At 44.4% G+C, this 21,689-nt stretch overlaps 1 protein-coding gene across 20 annotated transcripts in view; it reads left to right on the top strand.

The window, feature by feature from the left end:
- Macf1 (microtubule actin crosslinking factor 1) overlaps positions 1–21,689 on the top strand; it is a 334,145-nt gene that overhangs the window by 261,609 nt on the left and 50,847 nt on the right. For 18 of the 20 annotated variants that reach the window (XM_076564989.1, XM_076565001.1, XM_076564994.1 and 15 more), the window contains 2 exons: positions 20,839–21,000; positions 21,395–21,565. In XM_076564989.1, coding sequence (XP_076421104.1) covers positions 20,839–21,000; positions 21,395–21,565 — 333 coding nt within the window. Of the gene's footprint in view, positions 1–11,768; positions 15,223–20,838; positions 21,001–21,394; positions 21,566–21,689 lie in introns of those variants that run through there. The other 2 variants (XM_076565002.1, XM_076565008.1) reach the window with 1 other exon arrangement.

Below are 21,689 nucleotides of genomic sequence, written 5' to 3'. Positions count from 1 at the left end.
AGGAGAATTGTGAGTTTGTGGCTAACCTGGGCTACATATGAGACTATGTCTCAACACACACACAACCAGAATACTATTTACTCTGTAAGACTCGAGGCATATCCTTATAGTCTTAGTCTGGTTTCCTTAACTTTCCATCTTCTCCCAGGCTCCCATTCTTCTCTACTGGTTAGCACATGTTAAGAACATATGATCTCATTTTAGTATTAACAAAACAGCAAAAAGAAGAAAACATTTGCTATTTCATATACACTTCAAGAAAGCCATATTCTGAAAAAGCCTGTGTAGTTACTGATCACTTTACAATTATTATCATTTGTATAATTAATTGCCAATTAATGAGAGTCTTCATCGTTCATTTAGCCCTGTATAATGGGGTTGTAAGAGAGTAGAATCCAAATTCAAGTCAGAAATATGTGAGGGAAGGGGAAGAATCCAAGGTCAAGTCAGAAATATGCGACTTTAAATCCTAGCTGATATCATTTACAAGCTGAGTGACTTGAAGAAAATTACTTTGGCACTTGAGAGGCAGAGGCAGGTGGATCTCTGTAAATTTATGACCAAGCCTCATCTATAAAGAGAGTTCCAGGATAGCCAGGGCTACATAGAAGAGACCCTGTCTTTAAAAAAAAAATTTTATCCAGAAATATATATTAATACATATTAGAATATTGTGAACTCTTTTTGAGACAAGATTTTACTAGGTAACACTAGCTATCTTGGAACTAAGTAAACCAATCTGTCTTCAAGCTAAGATCTGCCTGTCTCTGCCTCCCTGGTACTAGGAAGAAACACCTGCCTCCTTCTCCTCTTCCTCCTTTTAAATTCTGTGTGTTTTATGTGGTTGTATGTGTATGTGCACATGCACAGCACTGTGTGGAGATCAGAGGACATGTGCAGCAATTAGTTTCTCTTCTTCCACGTGTTGATCTTGGGGGTCGAATTCATAACTCAGATCGTAAACCTGAGCCATATTCTAGTACCCCCACTTTTACTTTTTTTTTTTTTTTTTAAGGTTCTGTATAGCCCAGGCTGACCTTGAAACTCACAGCAGTTCTTCATCTGGGTACAGGGGAACAAGCATGAGCCACCATGCCAAGCAGACAGTTGTTAAGTCTTTTTACTAAGAAGTTGTTAGTTAGTTAGTTAGGGGTGAAGGGTTTGGTTTAGTTGCGTGCCTAGCATGCATGAAGCCTTAGGTTCAACCACTAGCACTGCCTAACCTGGGCCCAGTGACACATCCTTGTAATCTTGGGAAGTGGAGGCAAGAGGATAAGAACTTTGGGGACATCATAGGGAGTTGAGTTCAGCGTGAGCCTGGGCTACATTAAAATTAAGAAACAAAAACAAGCAGCTTTACTTCTCTATGTCTAGAAATGATCATTCTCTAGATTTGGTATAAGGCCAAGCATTATATTAGATTAGCTCTTTTTCTTTAAAAAAAAGAAATAGAGATTATTGTTGTTGGTTGTTTTTACTCTTTACTCTTTGGGGAGCCTGCCACCGAGCTCCCAAATAAGTGCATATGGAGACTTATCATTACTAATAAATACCCAGCCTTAGCTTGGCTTGTTTCTAGCTAGCTTAACTTAAATTATCCTGTCTACTTTTTGCTTCTGGACTTTTACTTTTCTCTATTTCTGTGTACCTTTCTTTACTTCTTTCTCCATGGCTTGCTGTGTAGCTGGATGGCTGGCCCACAGGGCCTTTCTCTCCTCTTTTTGCTCCTTCCTTTCCTCCCAGATTTTTCCTTCTATTTATTCTCTCTCCTGCCAGCCCCATCTGTCCTTTCTCCTGCCTTTATATTGGCCTTTCAGTTCTTTATTAGACCAATCAGAAGTTTTAGACAGGCAAAGTAACACAGATTCACAGTTAAACACAAAAGAATGCAGCACATCTTTGTATCACTAAACAAATGTTTCACAATATAAACAAATGTAACACATCTTAAATTAATATTCCACAACAGATTATGAGGACAGGCATGGTGGAACATGTGTTTAATACCAGCTCTCCGGCAGCAGCAGAGGCAAAAAGATCCTGTGAGTCTGAGGGTTAGCTGGTACATATAGCAAGTCCCAGGCTAGGCAAGGCTACATTGTGAGACCTTGTCTCAAACAACAACAACAAAAAAACAAAAAAACAAAAAAAAAACAGCAATTATGAAGGTAAAGAAAAGTTAGTCCTTTGAGTTTGCTGGGCAGAGGTGGTGCATGCCTTTAATCCCAGCACTCAGGAGGTAAAAATAGATGGATCTCTATGAGTTCGACCCCAGCCTGGATTACAGACCAAGTTCCATGACAGCCAGGGCTACACAAAGAAACCCTGTCTCAAAAACCAAGAAGTAGGGGGCTGGGAGGAAGGAAGGAAAGAAAGAAAGAAAAATTAGTTTATGGTGCTAATCAGACTAGCTGATGGGCAGACAACAGGCTTCATGAGCAGTTTTTTGGGGGAATATGTATAGGGCTTGTTTCTAGCCACAGAGTCAAGCTGAAAGTTTAGGCATGGCACCTTAAAATAATTTTTATTGTATCTTATATACATATACATACTGTTTATTCATTAATTTATTCATTTATTAGAAGTCCATAACCAGCAAGTTTTTCTAAGGCCATTTTAACTGTAGTTTTTGTGTTCTATAAGTCAATATTATTTTTAAATCATTAACCCAAATTAACCAGAACACATTAACAGCTCGGTGGCTTTCCTAGCCACTCAATTGCTCATCAGATTGGCTTTAATGATCTCGGAGTCCTTGGCCTAATTAACTTTAGCTTTCAACATACACCACATTATCTTCCTCCGTTGCCATACAGTAGCAACTACTAAGTCAGCATCTTTAAGAGAGACACTGCTTAATATTAATCAGTCTTTAATTAAAACATCAAAGTGTAAAAGGAAAAAACATCAGCTTTGTTTCAGAGACAATCAGCTTTTAAAAAGATAGAATTCATCTCTCTGCAGTGTCAACCCAGACTGAGATTTTTTACAAGAAGTCTGTAACTACGGTTTCAGTAAATATAAACTTCTAGTATCTGGTCTTATATGTGTGTATATCATCCAAAGGAAGATGATGAGAATTTAAGGCAGCTGAAGGTAGGTTTATCCTACTTGAATCCAAGATCTCATTCAAGTGAACCATTTAGGATGTGTCATTTTACAGTTAATCCCCAAAAGTGGGCTTAGTTTTTGCGCTCCCCCCCCCCCCGGGAGGGGTGGAGAGGCAGGCAGGCACTTGTGGAGATCAGGCAACACACCTGTGAGAGTTGGTTCTTTCCTTCAATCTTGTGGGCTCCAGAAATCAGGCTTGCTTTGTCCACTGAGTCTTCTGGCCAGCCCCTTAGTCTAGTCGTTCATTTATGATCAAAAATAATTTCTTGAGTAGGGGCTATATACCTCTGTGGTATCATACTTGCCTAGCATGCACAAGGCCCTAGGTATGATACACACACACACACACACACACCAAGTAACAAAATTAAAGAAATGTTTTACAAAAATGTCTGTATTACTTGTTCTATCTTATTTTTTCATATTTGAGAGGGGATACCTGCAATAAGATTGTTTAGTGATTCGACCCAGAAAAGCAACTCGTGCCACTCTGAAACTAAAAAAACAAAACAAAACCTGTTCAGTCCCAGGGAAAGCCTCTATCGTGATGTTCTCAGCAAAGCCTCCCTGAACTTCCAAGCCCAGTCAGAGCACTGTTCGCTTTTCTTTCAGAGTCCTTATACAATTAAAATGAGTGTCTACCTCAGCTTCTAGGGTGGAGATCCCTGACCATGTCTCATTAAGATATCTCAGTTCCTAGCATAGTCAGAGGCGCATAGTAGGTCCCAATAAATATTTATTGAACAAACAAAGAATAAAAAATATAACTTTGAGCCAGGGGTATGGGAAATGAAACTAGTTATGTATAAGGTCCTGCTTCAATCCTCAGCATTGTTTAAAAAGAAAAGGAAATTGATACAACCTCAAGGGGGCTAGAGAGAGGGCTCAGCACTCAAGATCATTTCTTGTTCTTTCAGAAGACCTGGGTTCTGTTCCCAGCACCCATATGGTAGCTCATGGTCATGATCAGTTCTCAGTGATCGATGCCTTCTTCTGATTTCCACAGGCCCCAGGCATGCACTCGTAGGACAGAACAGTAATACACACAATATAAAAAATACTTTTTTTAAGAATATAGCTTCAGGCTCAGTGGTTAAGAGCACTGGCTGCTCTTCCAGAGGACCTGAGTTCAATTCCCAGCACCCACATGGAGGCTCACAAACATCCATAGTGGGCTCTGATGCTCTCTTCTGGCATAAGGTGTACATGCAGATAGAGCACTCATAAATAAATAAACAAATCCTAAAAAAAAAAAAAGAGAGAGAGAGAGAATATAGCTTCACTAGTATGGGGTAAGGTGGGGAGCCTGAGGGGACAAAGGAGGGCTGCCTGGAAAGGAGGCATCAACACTGGGCAGTGGGAGCCAAAAGAAGAGAGTCTCAAGGGACGGCAAATACTTCCTTCACACACCCTTTATCTTAACCTCTGCTGTCTTGTCTGACTCAGCACCCATCACTCCTGAGACTTTTTTCCTAGAAATAGTCATTGACTTCCTACTTGACTAATCTGGTGACATTGTCTAATTCATTGTCCTCTTTCTTAAAAACTTGGTTTTAGGGACTGCAGAGATGGCTTAGTCAGTAATGAACCTGCCACACAAGCATAAGAACCTGAGTTCAGATCCCCAAAACCCACATAAAAGAAGTCAGACACAGTGGCATGCATCTATAAGCCCAGAGATGGGGTGGGGGTAAAGGGCACTCAGAGACAAGTGGATCCCTAGAGCTCATTGGCCTGCCAGTCTACCATAGTGGATGAGCGCCAGGTTTAGGGAGAGGCCTGTCTGAAAAGGTAAGATAGAATGGAATAGAGAAAGACATTGGCATATGTGTGCATGGCTGTGTGCACACACCCACACAGACCCCCCTCCTGAGTTCTGAGAGTAGCGTGGATGCTGCCATGCCTGGCCTCCACGTGCTTTCTTGTCCTTCTCTCCCCATCTCTGCTGGCTGATCTGCTTTCTTTTCGGTTTGCCCTCCTACCTCCTAAACGCGTGGTTTCTGGAGTGCTGCCGTTGTCCTCTTCTTCTTCATGCTCAGCCATGCTGAGGTAACCAGCCCCACTGTTCCAGGGAGAGAGGCTTCTAAATCCATATCTCTCCCCCAAAGTGGACCCTCCTGTGTGAGGGGCCATTCTAGAAGCTCCACATGAGTTATCCTCGAATACTCTAAACAAAATGAATCAACTACCTTCTTCCCCAAACTGTTTTGTAAGTTTTACCATGCCCTTGGTAACCGCAGAGTAATAGTATAGCATTATCTTTATTTTCTCTCTAACTTCTACTTTCTACCCAGTTAGCAAGTCCAAATTTGACTCTTCATTTTTTTTCAGTCCCTTACTTCATTTGAACTTTCTCTCTCTCTCTTTCCCTCTCTCTCTCTCTCTCTCTCTCTCTCTCTCTCTCTCTCTCTCTCTCTCTCTCTCTCTCAAGACAAGTATATTTACCACCTCTAAGGTTCAGAAGTTAAGGATTTAGATTCTCAAGTGGGGCAAAAAGCGATAGATGTCAGCTGAATGAGTACTGTGTCCCTCCCACACACATTTCTATTAAGTATTTTTTTCTCTTTCTTGTGACAAAGTCTTATTCTGCAGCCCATTCTAGCCTCAGATTCTGTTAATCCTCCTGTCTCAGCCATGAGCTGCCCCACCTGATGTACAGTTAGCTACATCTTAGAGTCTCGCTTCTCCGAGTGACGCACACACGCCCTTGGCACGGGCTTCTTTCCACTCTAATACTTTTCCTTCCACTCAGCCTTGACTTAAGCCATGCTGCGTTAAAATTCGCTTCTTCGGGAACTTTATTTTTGCTGGGCATGGTGGAGCATACTAAAATTCCAGCATTTGAAGATGAGGCAAAAAGATTGTCAATAGATAGAAGCAGCCTAGGGTTACATAGCAAACACCTATTTTAAGAAGAAGAAAATGGCCTGGAGGTGGTGGTGCATGCTTTTCATCTCATCACTCAGGTGGCAGAGGCAGGCGGATCTCTGTGAGTTTGAGGCCAGCCTGGTCTACAAATCGAGATCCAGGACAGCCAAGGCTACACAAAGAAACCCTGTCTCAAAAAACAAATGAACAAGCCGGGCGGTGGTGGCGCACGCCTTTAATCCCAGCACTCGGGAGGCAGAGCCAGGCGAATCTCTGTGAGTTCGAGGCCAGCCTGGGCTACCAAGTGAGTTCCAGGAAAGGCACAAAGCTACACAGGGAAACCCTGTCTCGAAAAAAAAAAAAAAAATGAACAAAAGAATAAAGAGAATGTTGTCCTGTCTCTAGCTCTTCACTTGAAATACTTGTTTCTACCATTTCTATGTATCTAAGTCCCAATGTGGTGAGCTGGGGATATAGTTCAGTTGTTAAAACGCTAAAACACTTGTTTAGCATGCACAAGGCTCTGGGTTCCATCCCTAGCACCATGTAATCCAGGAAAAGTGGTGTACATTTAAGTCCTACACTCTCAAGAAGTGAAGGCAACAGGATCAGAAATTGAAGGTCATCCTGGACTACATAGACAAGCCTGGACTACATGAGACCCTGCCTATAAATCAATAATAAATACCCTGATGAACAAATGCTCCCTCCATGAAGCCTTCTCTGATTCCTCTTGCCTTCCTGTCTCCTACCTTCCGCCAGGTCTTTCTAACTTGTAAATGTTCTCCATTTTTGTTGCCATCTGGTTCTTGGTAACTAACCATTAATCCAAACAAGGAATCAATACACTGTCTTTAGGAAAGTCTATAAGCAACAAAGGGCTTTCAGGAGTCATGGGAGTTCCTGTAAAGTGTGTGGAAAGTTTTCTTATGAGTTCAGGAAGACACAAGGACTCAAATATCCTCAAAACCCTTGGTTTCAAGAGTTCATACCATATTCTATTGATCTGTGTGCCACACAGAGTGTGCTATCTTTATAGTAACAAAAACACAAAGCATGATAGTTACTGGTGCCCAACAGGCACAAACTTAATACTGTGGAGTTTCCACTTAACTCTGAGTAATGCTCATGGAGTCTAGATTTGCTAAGATGGAGGGCATTTTGCCAGTCCCCTGTGTCTACTTTCGTTCAATGAATCGTGTGTGTGTGTGGTGTGTGTGTGTGTGTGTGTGTGTGTGTGTGTGTGTGTGAGAGACAGAGACAGAGACAGAGACAGAGACAGAGAGACAGAGAGAGAGAGAGCGCCCATGTGTCAGGTAGATGAAAGGCAGTTTATTCACTGAGGTGTGGTAAATGTGGGAGTCTCTAGATTGCCCTGGTAAGCTGGCAGTTCAGTTTTGGGCAGACAAAGGCAATGCCAGATCCAAAACTTGAAAGGGGCTGGTGTGAGTGCAGAGAGGACTCCACCCAGCTCACTTTAATTAGGAAGACAGCATGAAGAAGCTAAAAGAGTCAACATTACTCTTTCTTCTAGGTTCACTGAAGAAAAACCTGACACCAAATTTTGTTCTTTGGGAATTTCAAAATGTGTAGGGGATTCTTTGAGCTCTGTAATCAACTAACAGGAAGCTAATTTGAAATGTGGCTTGAGCACATCCATTTGTGGTTTCAGGGTGGGAAAACATCAGAAGAGGTCCTCTGGAGCTCCCCGGGTACCACCCTCAAAAGTTTAGCCGGCATGTGGAATGTGCAGATGCTTTTTGTGTTAGAGCTATCAGTGCAACGAGAGAGTGAATGCTGAATCGGGTACTTATTTCATGCAGATGGCTACTGGCAGAATTCCACACACCAAAATTCAAGAGAAATTCATGAGCAGATAAAAAATAAGACATAAAGAAAAGAAGCCTACCCAGTGCTTTATCTCCTTGCTTCTAACAGATACCAGTGATAAAAAGGAGCAAAACTAGGAGGCTTCTTGGTGGTTATTTTTGAGGGGGTGGGACAATTGGTTTGGGTGAGTCTATAGTGTGTGTGTGTGTGTGTGTGTGTGTGTGTGTGTGTGTGTGTGTGTGTGTGTGTGTTGGGTCCTCACTGAAGACCAGGATGGCCTCAAACTCACCGAGATCTGCTTCTGCTTCCTGAATGGGAAGACTGGGGTTAAGGCACATGCCATCTTGCCCTGTGGAATCTTCTCTAGAGGCCTTCTAGGAAGTTTCTCTGTAGTGTTTTATGCCTTAATTAAATAGAATATGACAAAAACTGATAAGGAATTTGAGTCTGAACCTTGGTTGCTAGATTGTTACATTTATTTATCTGAACATTGATGAGAAAAGTAAAACAAGGTAGATAGGTGTGGGGAGGGGTTAATTAGGAAAAGACTGACTTGTTTGGCACCTGACTTGGTGAGGAAACAGGAAAGGAATTTCTGGCTGTGAAGACTGTGATTCCACATCGAGATCATTCTTTATAATAGGATAACCACCCACCCTTAAGTCCAGAGCCAGAATTCCTCAGATTCTTCTAACCAGAGGGGCCCTGGCATGCTACACAGTCTGTTGGGATATCTGAACACTTGGTGAATGTATTTGGCTAGGAAGACTGGCTAGTGAAATTAATCCTGTCCTCTTTGGGGTTTCCCAGTTGTATTGAATAATTACAACAAAATTAAAACCTGACTGAATTCCATGAATTGTGAAGAATCAGGTCTGTAAGCTGATCTGCCCTGTGGGTCTGTGTGCAAGGGGTACTAGGAACTTTAAAGCTTATCCTGAACAAACTGTAAGATTTGTGAAGCTGTTTCCCGAGATTGCTCTGTCACATGACTGCTTCAATTTCTGCTCACACTCCTTTGGGATCAGGAAAATCACCCTTTTAGCAGATACCTTATTCTTTGAATAACTGTAAGAAAACTGATGGTTTGAAATCTGCCCTTGGATCTTGGTGTGCCAGTTTAAGGAGACATTCAGAACAAATTTTCTTCCTCCCACGTCCCAGCTCTTCAGATGCTTAATATTGCTCCTATCCCCTGGAACTTGGTCTAGATCAAATATTCTTTATTCTTTTCACTGTGTTTACAGAAGAATGTTCTAGTGTCTTCACTATTGGACTAGGAGGTCACAGGATTCTAGACAGCCCTTTTAAAAATTGTAAATTTAAGGACAAGGGTATCTAGAATAAAACAATATGATCTAGAATGTTCCAGCACTTCCTTCCCTTTACAGATGGAAAGAGTTTTTGTACTTGAGTGGGTAGAACTGATCAGCATCTTTTGAAGTGAGAAACATTTTGCCAGGCAAAGTTGTGTTTTACTTGCCCAGTCTGACCATGGCTTCAACCTGTGCCTCATTTTGCCAAGGAAGTTGCTGGCTCCTCACATAAGTTTAAGGCTTAACTCCAGGCTTCACTCTGGATCTCCACACGCCAATGACTGGTTTTATTTACAGTTTGTGTGGAGGGTGGAAATAACTTTTTCATAAGTTCTACCATCTGTATTGATCACATGGGCCAACAGGAATTTGGACATTCTTTCTCTTTTTAACCTTTTTTTACCTTCATGAAATCAGAGGGACCATCACAAAGGAGGAAAGTATTACACCTTATAGAGATGCGAGCTGCCTCTGGCAGGCAGCCTTCTGTGTTGCTCTTTGTACTTTAACAGTTACAGGGCCACTAGGTAGTTTTTCTAAAAGCGGTAGTTTTCAGAAAGCGGTGTTGCCGGGATTGTGTAACACGTTTCTCTATTAATTTTCTCTTTGGAGACTTGAAATACAGACTCATACTTTTCATCTCGCCCCGAGGAGGCTCAGGTTTTCTTGGATGTGCACAGCAATAAAAAAGCAGTCCAGGTGTTGGGCATGGGCTGTTCCTGCTAGTGTCCTCCACGCCGCGCCGCCCCCCCAACTCGAACCCCATTTTCCGGTCATAAAGACCGCCAAAGTCTGGGCAAAGAAGTCCAGGTGGCGCAATGGGCCATGATCTAACATACTTGAGAAGGGAAACTGTGCCTAGAGTTTGTCCAATAACTTGGTTTCTAAGTCTAACTTAATTCCATGGGATACCAAGAAAAGACTGTGTTTAAGACTTGACTGTTCTTTGGTCAGCGCCAGAGGTGACATTGGAAAAATACAGGGACAACCGTTGGCGGCAGAGCTGGAGCCTGGGGTAGTGCAGACCGCCCACCCCAGCCCGTGCGTCTCTACTGGCAGATGGGGCCCCGAGTGGCCCTAGCCACAACCGGCTGGCAGTGGGGGAGGCGGGGGCGCCCCTTCTGGGTTCGCCCTTGGGCTGGGCTCGGATCCCGCGGGTTGGAAAGAAGCGGGGGGGGGGGGGGGGGGGGCGAAGGGGCCGGGCCAGCGCCGGGAGGGCGGGGCTTTCCTTTGTCAGGGGATTTGCCCGGCGTGACCGGGACTGCTCCTCTCCGCTCACCCTCGCGGGCGGGGACTCTGCTACGCCCGCGAGTGTGGAGGGAGTGAGCTGCCGGGGTGGTGGTGCGGGATGTTCTGGGGTCCCTCGCCCCAGCCTCGGGACGCCCCTCCCTCGGCGCCTCAGCCTCCAATCCTGGCCTCCGCCCCCTCCCCTCCCGGCGGGGCTCCCTGTTGGCCCCGCCCCCTTCCTCCTCCCTAGCTGTCCGCGCCGCGCGCTCCCGGGCTTCCAAGGGGGCTGCCCGGGCAGGGCGGGGCGGCGGCAGTGGCGGCGCTGGAAGGGGGAGGAGAGCCGCCCGCCACCCGAGCAGTTCCAGCCAGCGACGGGTGAGCGGGCCGCGCGGCGTGAGAGAGGCGGGCTCGCCCCCCTCGTGCGGCCGGAGCGAAGCCTTTTGTTCCCAGCCAGAAGTTTGCATGCCGGGACCGTGACAGCTGCGGGCGGGGAGGACGGCCGCAGGGCCAGCGGCGGCGTGGTGGAGAAAAGAGGCGACTGCTTGTCATGCAGCCCACGACGCGGCGGCTGGGGGCCGGAGACCTGCGGCGGCCTGGGAGGCGGCGCCCACAGGACACGGGACTCTGTGCTGCCGGAGGGATAAACTAACTTCCTGAGTGCGAGACCGGAGGCCAGCGCGTCCGAGAGCCACCTGCAAGGCTGCGGTGAGGCGACCCTGGCCCTCCGGGCACGAGGCATGGCGCGGGTTTGCGGGCGGTGCTGAGGGAGTCCTTCAGACAGCCCCTTGGCCGCTGCCGCAGCCTGCCCGCCTTCTGAAAGGCCCAGTGTGGGCCTCCACTCGCCTTGTTTTGCGGCCACGATACAGTGTTGGCTTGGAAGCCACAACAATGCCATGATGTTTTGGAGACAGGAAGCCCCAAGCTGGCCCCGAATGAAGGACTTCCTGTGTTTAAAGTTGCAGGAATATCCGCTGACCGGCCCTGTTCAAATGCAAACACCCCAACTAGAGAGGACGAATGGCTAATTCAGACCAGCTGGACTCTTCAGGGCTGAACACAGGATAAAATGAAAGGAATTCTTAGGAGCTTGGACCATACTTGAAGGCTAGAGAGGGTGTGCCATTGTTACTAAAGGACATAATTGGTATAAATTTTCTGCTTCCAACTCAGCTTCAGTGAGAATTGAGTGAAACTAGATATCAAATAAGACTTGTCAATATCAAATGATTTTTGCGTACTGAATTTGAAAAGGCAGTGCTGTTTAGAAAAGTAAAACCAGAAGCCATACAAGTAATTATTTTATGCTTGTTGATTAAATAATATCATTTGTCTGCCTGCAATTATGAGGCTTCTAGCCTGTGAGGAAAAACCTGTTTGTCTTAGTTTCTCCCAAAATGGTTTCGAATTGGAACTTCCAGATCTTTCTGGAAGGCAGATGAAGTTGGTGGTTTGGAGTATAAACATGTGAGAGGACTTACAACTCATGTAGAATGTATTTTGGGAGAACCTGTCGGGGGAAAAAACTTCTGAAAGATTGATAGTTCATCTTTATTGAAAAAGTATGGGTAAGCCACTTAGCAGGCCAGACTGTTTAAGGCGGAACCCCACCTGCCTGGGGAAAGGGGAAGAGGAGGATGGCTATATAGAAGATTGCTATGTTCCACAGCGGTCTATATATGATACTATGAGGATAAATGAACAGATTGACCAGGGATCAAAACTTAATCAGACTTCCAAAAGCACCATGGAGAAGATGGAAGGAAGTACCATATCCAGCAATGGTACATTAGGGGCATCATCTAATGTTTTTGAATCTAGAGTGCCAGAAGGCAAGAAGCTGGATGAGAGAATAATATTTGATGCATTAAAGCTAAGCAGTGATGTGCAGAAGTCAGCACCTGTGCCACCCAGACGCCGGCCAAATGCAGAGCGCAAAGATAACGTTAACAGAAGATCGTGGAAGTCCTTCATGCCACCCAACTTCCCAGAATTTGCAGAAAGGATGGAGGCTTCTCTCAGTGAAGTCTCGGAAGCTGGTGCTTCAAATCCTTCCTTGCAAGAGAAAAAGGAGTCCAGTTCTGCGTTGACAGAAAGTTCTGGTCCCTTTGACCACAGAGAACCTCAATCTGAGTCTGTAACTTTGGAACACATGTCCAAATCTGTAGATATTCCAGAAGTGCAGGATGGAAACTTGCGAGAGTGCCAGGACTTCAGATTCCAGCAGCACAGTGAGAACTCTCCCCATGAATTCCAGCCTCTGGAGTGTGAAGCTGCAGCCGCAAGTGGTAACTCGGATGAAATGCAGGAGCACAGATTCTCAAGTGCAACCTGGCCTAGGGCCAGGAAAACTTCTTCTAAGGGAGGCTTCAGTGAGAAGCAGCACCCCCCTGGGGACACTGCCTGCACTGTGGAACTACCACCTCTCTCTCCTTGCCTGAGTGAAGAGCTATTGGATCCAGAATTACATATTCTTCTAACACCTAGCCTGAGAGAAAAAACAGAGTCTGAGTTAAAATTTGAGGAGGATGAGCGATGGATCATGATGGAGGCTGAGGAGGAGTGGGAGGAAGAAAAATTGTCGGAGAGAAGAGACAGTCTTCTGGTTGCAAATGAGAAGACGAGCTTGACGGGTGTTTTTGAAGAAAGAGAACAAGCAAACACAGTGGCAGTGGTCGAGGTTGGATCCGATTGCTCATCTGTCTCGGGAACCTCTGGCCACCTAGCTCGTCGCCAGGTTTGCTGCGCTGATGACCTGCAGCCAACTGGGGATCCCAAGGGTATACCCGCTGACTGCACCTGTGCGCCCTCAGGTGAAGGTGTTATCAGTGAGATGAAAAACAGAGCTGCTCAGGGCCTGGAGGGGCTGACCTCAGGGTGCCAGTGCCCTACAGAAGCTGAGCGGCTCTCCGACACAGATTCTGTGCAAATGTTTCTTGAACTTGAAAAGGAATGTTTATGTGAGGAAGGAGTAACTTCTTCAGTTGGGCTGCTGAGTCAAGCCTCTTCTGAAGGGCTGGCCCCATCCCAGGATGCAGAAGATTCTCTTTTAATTAGTCATTTTCCAGGAGCTGCTTTAGAAAAGGAACAGCATGTGGGTCTTGTAAGTGTAAGGATAAAGGACCATGATACTGGATTAGATGGTGAATATTGTAATGCCCTGGATTCTTCTCAGGTGCCTAAAGCTATTGAACTTAGTACTCACCCTGATAGCAGGAGGGATACTTCCACTGTTAGCAAGGAGTGTGAAAAAGTGCCTTTTAGCCCCAAGATTGGTGGGGAATTTAAGTCTCTGGCTGATCTGGAGCCACTTGGAGAGCTGGACACAGGAGGATTGCTGAACTCTGATCCCAGAGCCTCTTGTGAAGAAAAACTGCCAGCCTTTATTGCTTCTGAGTTAGCCAAAGAAAATGGCAATTTGTCCCAGGTAGACTGCAGTCAGACTAAAGGGAATGTAGAGGTGTATATGGAAAAGATGCCTCTCAGTTTTGCTTTTAACTGTGAACAAGATGTTACCTCAGGACCTGAAGTAGAGGTGTTATCATCTGATTCAAATTTATTAACAGATGAGATTCGTTTAGAAAGTGGAAAAGGAGCTATAATTAATCCAGAAAATAACAATCCAACATCACTGGGAAGTGTAGAGCCTTGTGAGTTGTCCACAGAGAAAGTTTGTGATGATGATGATGATGGTGAAACAAGAGAGCTTTTAGAGAATGGAGCGCCAGGACATTTTCTTAGAAACTTCCAGAGGACGTCTCCAGAGTCAGGGGCTCTGAGTCTGCACCTGCTGGCTGGAGCAGAAACCATGAATGATGGAGAACCTGAGCTGAGTATGGCATCATCACAGGAAGGGGAGATGGAAATGAGAGAGTTAGAGTCAACCCTGAACATTTTTCCAGAAGAACAAGTCACCAAAGCCAGTAACACTGTCCCAGGTGCAGAGGGATGGGGATCCAGCCGACAGGAGGCTGCCCCAGGTGCAGAGGGATGGGGATCCAGCCGACAGGAGCCTGCACCTGGTGCAGAGGGATGGGGATCCAGCCGACAGGAGCCTGCCCCACCTGCTGTAGTAGCCGTGAGAGACGATGTGCTCGGCTCTGTAGTGCCCGTGCCAGGAGAGGACAGCTCAGCTGTGGCAGTGTCTGCCCTAGAGGGGCCTGCTATCAACGCCCCTGCCTCAGAGGGGACCGCTGTAGCTGCTCCCCTAGTGTCTTTCCCCGATGAGGACAGCCCAGTTGCTGCTCCGGTGGTCATCTTAGAGGAGGATGTTACAGCTGCTGCATTATCAGCCCCAGAACAGGCTGACGCCTCATCTGGGACGGTGCCCCCAATGGAGACTGTTACAGTGCCCGGCACAGGTGAAGACGTTACCTCAGAGGAGCCTGACCCTCAGGCTGCTGCAGTGTTCCTCCCGGAGGAACTTGCCATAACAACTCTTGCAGGGCCCACCTCAGAGGAGCCCAGTGCTCCAGCAGTTGTAGCGTCCACTGCAGAGGAGCCTGGCACTCCTCTTCCTGCAGGGCCTACGCTGGAGGAGTCTGCTGCCCCGACTCTTGAGGAACCTACCCCAGGGAAGCCTCCTACTCAAGTAGTTAGTGTGTCCATCCCAGAGTGTCCTGTCACTCCAGCCACTACAGTGCCTACTGTGGAGGAGATGCTCTCCCCTGGTGGGCCCTTCCTGGGAGAAGCTACCCACACTGAATCAGTGCCCATTGCAGAAGAAACCCCTGTTCTTGAAGATCCTTCCTCCCCTGAAATGTGGGTCAAAGAGGACCTTGATCCTTCCGCATTTGGAATAAAAGAGATGCCTGGCTCAGTGCTACATGGGAAAGTGCCTCTGGCTACAACTGATGGATTAAATTCTCCTGAGGTAATTGTTGCTCATTTCATTGGCAGGAAGGCCTAGAGAGAAGAACTGGAACTTCTCTCACTTGGTGGTAACTAGTAATGCCATAGGTCCTCCTTCCTTTTGTTAATTCTGTGTTCTTGAACTTGTTTCTAAATTTTCTAATAAGTTTAGAGGGAAAATGTATCTTAATTTTCTCTAGTGTAAAATTTTACTCCTTTTTTACTTGCATATGCTGGAGCCCAAAGTAACACATTTGTAAATATACCTTTTACTTTTGTTTGTTTTGTTTTGCTTTGCTTTTTGAGACAGGGTTTCTCTGTATAGCCCTGGCTGTCCTGGATCTCACTCTGTAGACCAGGCTGGCCTTGAACTCACAGAGATCCACCTGGCTCTGTCTCCCAAGTGCTGGGATTAAAGACGTGCGCCACCATTGCACAGCAGCCTTTTACTTTTTAAAAACTTATGAGCAGGAAAGTGTGATTCCTCTTGAAAAAATGTAGCAAGCCTGTTTCTTAAAACCAAGAGAGCTCATGTTTCTTAGTGATACACAGTTAGGCTGAATCACACTGAGCTTTGAGTGAGACCTGAGTACTTCTGAACCACTCTGGGAAGATGAGGTGTTCCGTGTCTTCTCACTCAAGATTCCTCAGAGGATTGTAAGGATAAGGTGACAGTGCATTTAGAGTCTCTCTGTGCAGCCCTGGCTGTCCTGGAACTTTCTCTGTAGACCAGGCTGGCCTCAGACTCAGAGGCCCACCTGCCTGTGCCTAGAAAGTGCTGGGATTAAAGGTGTGTGCCACCACCGCCACCCAGCTACATAACTTTGATTGTGTCCCTCAAGCTGCCAACTCTGCTATAAATCCTCTTGCTTAACTGGGTGATGGTTGTTTCCCTTTGAGGTCAACAGTTATCTTGTAATGAGCTTCCTGTCGAGTTAGAATTTGCTACACTTTATAGAATGTGGGATTGAACTGAGATTGCAGTCACCTCTCAAGTTAGAACAGTAGGCCAGTGACAGAACAATTTCTTGCACTCTTGAAATATGAAATACTTCTGATATAAAGCCTATAGCAGCAATCAGTGAAAGGGGATTAATGCGTAAAGAGCCAGTCTGATCAGCATAGAGAGTAATTCAGAGAAATCCTCAATGCAGGTCTCTGAGACCCTTCCAGGTACAGGAGATCCTCGTTTTATAAAGTACTGCCTGGCAAATGACAGGAGAAAGAAATGGTGCCACCTCACCACTCATTCTCTAAGTGGGGTTATTTGAGGCCAGGTGTCACTGTGTAGTTCTGGTTGGCCTGGAGTTCACTATGTAGACAAGCTAGTCATGGAGATCTCCCTGCCTCTGCCTTTGTGGTTCAAGTTCTGGGATTAATGACATGCACCACCACGCCTGGCTATTTTGACAGTGTCTGTTGAAGCCAGGCATGGTGGTGCATACCAACAATTTGAGCACTTGGGTTATTGGGGGCTGGGGGAGGGGATATTTGAGGCCAACCTGGGCTATATAATTGTGGGGCACACTGAGCTATAAATGAGGATGGGGAGGCAAGATGGAGAAACACTACTGAAATTATCATTAGTTGGATTTTTAAAGAAGTTTTTCAGAACTGGACATGTGTCTGGTAGAGTACTTGCCTGGCATGCACACAGTCCCGGGTCCATCTGTAGCACTTCAGGAAGTAGAAAACTGTTTTTCCCAAGGTTGTATGAATTCCAGTTTATATATTTTTAGAGAGTTTTTTGGTATGTGTGGGTCTTGAGACAGGACCTATTCTGGCTGGCCTGGAATTCACTATGGAGTCCTCCTACCTCAGCCTCCTGAGTACTGACAGTGCAGGTGTGAATCACCATACTTGGTTTTTAGGAGATTTTTAGAAGCAAAGGAACTTATTGTTTCTATGCATAAATACTTAGAACTCAACAAGTGATCATAACCTGGAATTTAGAGAAAAAGGCTTCAGAGCTTGTATGTTTATGCATGTACAAATGCACATGTGTATACCTAGATAAAAATATAAACTTTCTGTTCTCTTTTAATATATAAATTTCATAATAGGCACTAATAAGAGCTTGATTAGAAGAAGCAAAATGTTAGTTGATTCATTATTTCTGTGTTGGGATCTTGGGCCACTGAGAGCAGCCCCCAGCTACTTAAACCCCCAACCTATAGGTTCCCTCAGTCTGACTTACAGTCAAAAGTTCAGAGGAAGAGGGGGCAGCCTTTTATACAAAGTAGGGCTTTCATAAAATAAAAATTGGCCAAGGAAGTCTTTTTAAGCAAAAATTGGGGCTCGTCTCAACGCCAATTCAGTATTTGAATGTCCAGCTGATAGGCAGATCTGTCATGGGTTTGTTTGCTTTCCCTTAAGCAATTTCTATACAAGGAGTCATTCATTCAGGAAATAAATAATTACTGAGCATCAACTTTGTGCCAGATCCTAGCCTCTTGCAGTGAATAGAACTGGCACAGTGCCTGCCTTTGTGGGCCTTACAGTAGCATGTGGGAGGCTGATATGAAGCACAGCAGTGGCTCTTGTAAATATATAATTATAAACTGACAGAGTGGATTGGGAGACAGTTGGATAGAGTGAAGAAATACTTTGGAAGTGAAATTAAGACCTGTTGATAGATTTTTTGTTGGAGGTGTATCATTTATCCAGGATGACATGGAATCTGGTTTATACAGTTAAGTACAAACTGGACAGTAGTAAATTATTTTTTTCAAGAACAGATGTTAAGGTTTGATTTAGGAAGGAATAAATGTAAAGGGATAGGAAAGTGAGAGATACTGTTTCATTGGAACCGTTAGGTTCAAGGTGCCTGTAAGTGGTTGGTATATAAATAGATAATAAGAAAGCAGTTGGATGTGTGGTTGGAAGCTTAGAAGAGAGATTTAAATTGAGAACCATAAGTATTTATCAGAGTTAATAATTCAAGTGATATAGATAGATTAAATTGCCCACGCAGGACACTAAAAGAAAAGAGATAGCCAGGAATGGTGATGCACACCTACCAATTACCTAGAACTCAGGAGGCTAAGACAGGAGGATCATGAGTTTAGGCTAGCCTGAACTATATAGTAAGGCTTGTCTCAAATGAATGAATAAGAATTTTGAGAAAGCCTTTTGACTAACATCCTCCATTCTGAGGTAAAGAAGCGTAGAAAGAGAAGAAAAATATCAAGAAAAGATGAGCCAGAATTCCAACAGAAATGCAATACCTCCAAAGATAAAAGTAACTACAGCCCTCACCAGTGCCCACGTACACACAAATAAAAACAAATCTTAAACAGTAGCTTGAATGTATTTGATTTGATAGAGTAAAAAGAGCCCTTCAGTGTGGTTAAATACCTTCTCTCTGTCTTCTGGGCCTTCTCCTCCTTGTCCCTCCTTTTGTTTGGTTTGGTTTTGTTTTGTTGTTATTTTTTTCCAGACAGGGTTTCTCTGTGTATCACTGGCTGTCCTAGAAATCAGTCTGTAGACCAGGCTGGCCCAGAGATCTGCCTGCCTCTTGTCTGGTTTGTCCCTCCATTTCTAATCCTCACCATCATTAATAAACTTCAGAGCCCTGTGTCCTCATAATATCCTTCATCTGTCCTCATCCTCACTCTTCTTGGTTTTTCTTCAGATTAATATCTTTAGTGTTACAGAACAGAGATATGTGGTGACACTTGTGGATTTTTTTTCTGAGAACTGTATTTTGTTGAAGCTGAATTCTTTGTAGTTTGCCTAACAAAATACGATATGATCAAGTTGTAGTATAAAGTGAAGTGTACTGGTGATTTCCTTCCCGACCTTTTTCAGTTTTTACTGGGCCTTTCTGTCTTTACCGATTCACTTATCCAACCATAGGCATTCCTTTAGAATTAGATTCCATACACTGTGTGATGTATGGTCTATTGTAGAACACAATCACTCTATCTTAAGCATTCAGTTCTGTTATGTTTATCTTGTCTTCTTCCATTTTCTGTCATGCTCTGGCTTTCAGAGACACACCTCTTTTTCTGAAACAAGGAACTTTGTATAGAAGAGAATGAAAGAAAAGTATATTTAGGCAGGCTGGTAAAATACAGCAATTGAGAGAAACCAGTTCTTTGGAATAAATATTTGTCATTCTTTCCCTTAAGACTATGAATTTGGCAAAAGTATGGGAAAACTAAAATTTTGGCGTTTCTTTGTTTTGTTTTTTTGATTTTGAGATAGGGTCTCTGTAACTCAAATTCTAAAAGGTCTTTTAATTTAAAAAAAAAAAAAAAAAAACAACTCTGAGCCAGATATTGGGGTAAATGCGTAAAGATCAGAGAGACAAAGGAACAATCCACAGCCACCACCTCTTACCTCACCAACTCTTCAGCCTGAAAAAGCCTTTATTTAGTTCCTGTCTCCTTGTGCTTTATATACCTTTCTCCGCCCAGCCATCACTTCCTAGGAGTAAAGGCCTGTGTGCTTCCCAGTACTGGGATTAAAGGTGTGTGCCACCACTACCTGGCCATGTTTTCTCTCCTAGACTGAGTCCAGGGTGGCTTTGAACTCACAGAGATCCGGACCAGTTTCTGCCTCCTGAGTGCTAGGATTAAAGGTGTGTGCCACCACTGCCTGGCATCTATGTTTAATCTAGTGGCTTGTTCTTTTCTCTGATCTTTAGGTAAATTTTATTAGAGTACACAATATATCACCACAGGTCTCATGTACCCCAGAAAGGCCTCAGATTCTCTATGCTGCTGCTGCTGCTGATGAACTTTCTGATCTTTGTATCTCCACCTGAGTGCTGAGATTATAGGCTTGCTTACATCCAGTTTTCAAAAGGACCATTTTTTGTTTTGACTGTTGCTTTTAGAAATGTCCAAGTTTTAACTGTAGTAGAGAAAACTAGACATATGACTTACTACACTTATTCCCATTGTTTTTTAAATTCTGTTGTTTCATGGTAGACACGATCCATGGCATTGTCTTTAGATACCATGTACATAGAGATCTAAAATACCAAGTATTTTAGATCTCTATGTCTTCCTCAGCACACATGGAGCTTTACTTCTTGTAGACAGGGGAGTACTGTTTCAAGATGATTAAATGTGGTCTGTGGCCATGAAACAGAATGGAGTTAAATGGCCCCAGGGGTTTTAAGCTATGAGCTTTGCATTTTTCACACTGTTGATTTGTTTTAACTGATTGAGTTACTCATCCTAGCCAGAAAAGTACATTGCCTGTTGTCACTGGTCAAGCAGCTAGTCTCCACTGCATTTTTCCAAGATCTTAAGTACTTGTAATTTGATAACATCCTTCCCTTTGTGGATTCATAGTATTTTAAGACTAACACTTCACTATTCCCTATAGCTTTAGCATTAAAAATTAAGAACTGATTTGAAAGAAGATACTGAGTCATTAGGTTAAAGACCTAAATAGTGCTGTAACTGCCTCTGGGTGTATGTTACTAAGAGGATAATAAGAAGACATGTAACTGAAACATGAATCCGTGTGTCCCCTTGGTACCTCACTGTTCTCATGCTTACATTTTCCTCTTTGTTCCTTGCCCTCCTTCGTGAGGTCATGAATCTCTTTGAGAATGACCAGATATGGTATAGAAGGCTTCATGTCCTTTAGAGTAAATCTGCTTTGCTTTGCAACTCTCCAGATGTTTCAGAAAGAACAAGTGGATCCTCTTCAGGTGAAATTGCAGCAGGTGAATGGACTTGGCCAGGGATTAATTCAGAGTGCAGGAAAAAACTGTGACGTGCAGGGTCTGGAACATGACATGGAGGAGGTCAATACTCGATGGAATACACTGAATAAAAAGGTGAGTAGTGAGTAAGTAACTCCAATGCTAAGACTGGAAAGGATGAAAAAGAGACATCTAGGGCTGGAGAGATGGCTCAGCGGTTAAGAACACTGGCTGTTCTTCCAGAGGTCCTGAGTTCAATTCCCAGCAACCACATGGTGGCTCTCAACCATCTGTAAGGAGATCTGGTGCCCTCTTCTGGCCTGCAAGGATACATGCAGACATTACACTGTATAATAAATAAATCTTTAAAAAAAGAAAAGAAAAAGAGACATCTAAACCTAAGACTTCCCTTGAAACTAAATGCCAACAAAGTTGAGTGTTGCTGTCTGTAATTACTAAAAGAATAAGTAGTAGTTTAAATACTGCTCTCTTCTTTCTTGTTACTGAGCTCTCCATATTTGTGGCACAGGTTGCACAAAGAATTGCACAACTGCAGGAAGCTTTGTTACATTGTGGGAAATTTCAAGATGCCTTAGAGCCATTGCTCAGCTGGTTGGCAGACACTGAGGAGCTCATAGCCAATCAGAAGCCTCCATCTGCTGAGTACAAAGTGGTGAAAGCCCAGATCCAAGAACAGAAGGTGAGTGGGGATGCAGATAGCAGACTGCAGTGCACAGTGACAGACAACCCAGAGTCTCGGTAGAACCTTAACCTACACTGGATTCCCCTGAGAAGGTGGAAATTGATTTTCATTGCTTTAATGT

This window comes from Peromyscus maniculatus, chromosome 2 (assembly GCF_049852395.1).
Source record: "Peromyscus maniculatus bairdii isolate BWxNUB_F1_BW_parent chromosome 2, HU_Pman_BW_mat_3.1, whole genome shotgun sequence".
In the NCBI taxonomy this organism is placed as follows: Eukaryota; Metazoa; Chordata; class Mammalia; order Rodentia; family Cricetidae; genus Peromyscus; species Peromyscus maniculatus.
The sequence above is the reverse complement of the archived record's forward strand: the minus strand, read 5'-3'. Positions and strand labels throughout refer to the sequence as shown.